Source organism: Morone saxatilis, unplaced genomic scaffold (assembly GCF_004916995.1).
Source record: "Morone saxatilis isolate NCDOM2014 unplaced genomic scaffold, NCSU_SB_2.0 Contig17, whole genome shotgun sequence".
Lineage (NCBI taxonomy): Eukaryota > Metazoa > Chordata > Actinopteri > Moronidae > Morone > Morone saxatilis.
This window is the reverse complement of record NW_023339729.1, coordinates 25,839,061-25,841,782: the sequence shown is the minus strand read 5'-3', so window position 1 is coordinate 25,841,782 and position 2,722 is coordinate 25,839,061. Positions and strand designations below refer to the sequence as shown.

Genomic DNA, 2,722 nt, shown 5'->3' with positions numbered 1-2,722 from the left:
CTCTCTCTCTCTCTCCCGCTCTCTCTCTCTCCCACTCTCTCTCTCTGTCTCTCTCTCTCTCTCTCTCTCCCTCTCCTGCTTTCTCTCCCTCTCTGTCTCTCTCTCCCCCGCTGTCTCTCCCACCTCTCCCTTGCTGTTGAAGCCGAGGATCTCGAAGCTGATGCTGGACGTGCGTCCGGTCTGGATCTCGTGCAGATGTCTGAAGAGGTTGAGTCGCGCTCGGCCTCGGCCGTTGTCCAGCTCTCCCTGCGTCAGGACGCCGAGCAGCGTCGACTTCCCAGAGTCCACGTTCCCCAGAACCGCCACCCGCAGGTCCAGGAACTGTCCCAGTCCAGAGGAGAAGGATCATAGCCTCTGACATTAACTCAGTTCACCCCGTCAAACAGCAGAAAATGAATCCTGATGAATGAATGAATGAAGGACAGACTCACCTGCTGATCATCGGGAACTTTTCGAACCAGGACTTCTGCGATTTTACGGGTGTTTCTGTCCAAGTCGTAGTCCACCTCCCTCTCTCGGAGGAGAGTGATGTCGGCGCCGACTCTGACGGGACAGAAAACCTGATCAGACCTCGAACAAACAACCGACAACAGCAGGAAGCAGAGAAAGTCTGACAGCGATCAACCTGGTTTCATAGAGGTAGAGAGAGTAGGTAGAGGTTACCAGGCTGCCACTAGGGGGCGCAAAGCCTTCTCGATGTTAGGATGTGTAAGAAAACTTTGAAAATGTACACAGTGGGCCGATATCTATGGAAGCCCATTTCTGCCAATGTGACGAAATAATAAAAGTCTGTATATATATATATATATATATATATATATATATATAATGAGAAAGTTTCTTAATATTTTGACCTAATATCACAAAGTCATTATTCGGAGATATTAAGTTTATATTTCATCGTAATTAAAACAACCAAAGAGCTAAAAGTGGCAGGGAGAAGAAAATGCTGAATTTGGCAAAAAAAAATTTGCCTAATAAGTTTGTATGATTGTTAAAAAAGTAAATAAATACAGACAAAGAAATGTGTAAAAGTTCCTAAAAATAAAGGAACTCAAGGAAAAAGTCAACTAAAGGAAAACTCTGATCAATATTTACAGGAAAAAAACTCTTAAGCGGTTTCATACATCCAGAGATCTTCTATAAAATCCAGACCGGGCCTCTAATTGAGACACCTTTGTGTTTTTGGTTCATAAAAATAAAATAATTAGCAGGAATTTCTCGTATTAAACGTCATCACACACAAATAAAGTCCTATATTACAGATCTGTTACAGACGCAGGCGACCTACTTCTCCGCCATCCTCTTTAAGGTTTTGAGCGAGGCCTTCATGTCGGCCTCCGTCAGGCCGACCAGCAGGCCGTTGTCCTCCACGCCGATCTGGTAGACGGCCTCGCCGCGGCCCTCCTGCAGACGCCACTTGAGCTGCGTGGCCAGATGCTCAAAGCGATACTGAGTCGGGTTGACGAGCTTCAGCTACGGAGACAGAGAAACAGAAACACCGGAGCTTTAATCTGTCGACTATTGTCTCCAGTTATTGATCGATCAGTTTGTCTATAAATATTAATATGAATATTAAATAATGCCACTGAGACCTGTAGTTTATTCACACCGGAGGGTGAGAACGAGCAAAGATGGAGGATTTAATGTTTCATAGCTCTGATCTAATTAAATCTGACATCACTAAAACAACAACAACAACAACAACAAACAGTTATGATTCTTCAAATGTTCATTTAACATACATTCCCAAAGCATAAAGTCTGTCTTTTTATATAAGAATTCAAGATAAATTATTATGATAGAATATAATTAATATACTAAAATAAGATTAAAGACAATAATAAAAACTATATTTCCTCTTTGTATCTGAGGTTAGAGTATAAACTGGGACAGATACAAAAGATACATTCATATATGTTTTCGGTGCCCTATTGTACAGACAGACGTTGACACTGTGGTCAGTATGTTGCTGCTATAATGTCGATATGAACAGAAACTCTGTGTCTGCTGCGATTAGTTCAGTATGTGCTGAGTTTACTTCATTTGGTTCTCTTTGGTTTTATAAAATGAGTTTCATCGTGATGTGTCTTTCACACTTTAACTTTAGTATTTTTACAGTGTGGAAAATAAAGGATCTGAATACTTCCTCCACCGCTGACTGTGGTCAACATATTTGTATATTTGTATATCTGTATATTTGTATATGTGTATAATTGTATATGTGTATATTTGTATATGTTATATTTTATATTGTATATTTGTATATGTGTATACAGTTATTATTGTATATTCTTGTATACTTTGTATATTGTATCTGTTCGTATTCTGTATATGTGTATATTGTCATACGTTTGTATAGTGTATATTTGTATATGTGTCATACTTGTATAGTTTGTATATGTGTATTATTGTATATTTGAATAGTCGCTGTATATTTGTATATGTGTATAATTGTATATGTTAATTTGTATATTTGATGTGTATATTTGTATATTTGTATTGTGTATAATTGTAGATTGTATCATCTTTGTGATATTTGTATATTGTGTATAATTTGTATTTTGTATATGTGTATATGTGTAATAGTTTGTATATGTGTATATGTGTATATTTGTATATTGTATATTTATGCACCACTGGCAGGTCCAGTTCCTCGTGGGTGTAAAAAACGTTGGCAAGTAAACAAAATCAGATTCTGATTCGTAACAACTAAATATCT

At 38.3% G+C, this 2,722-nt stretch overlaps 1 protein-coding gene across 1 annotated transcript in view; it reads right to left on the bottom strand.

The window, feature by feature from the left end:
* The window catches only part of LOC118326967 (GTP-binding protein 2-like), a 15,104-nt gene that overhangs the window by 5,114 nt on the left and 7,268 nt on the right, over positions 1-2,722 (bottom strand). The window contains exons 3-5 of the mRNA XM_035660130.1: positions 1,292-1,476; positions 432-543; positions 124-321 (exon numbers count right to left, since the gene is read on the bottom strand). Coding sequence (XP_035516023.1) covers positions 124-321; positions 432-543; positions 1,292-1,476 — 495 coding nt within the window. The remainder of the gene's footprint in view (positions 1-123; positions 322-431; positions 544-1,291; positions 1,477-2,722) is intronic.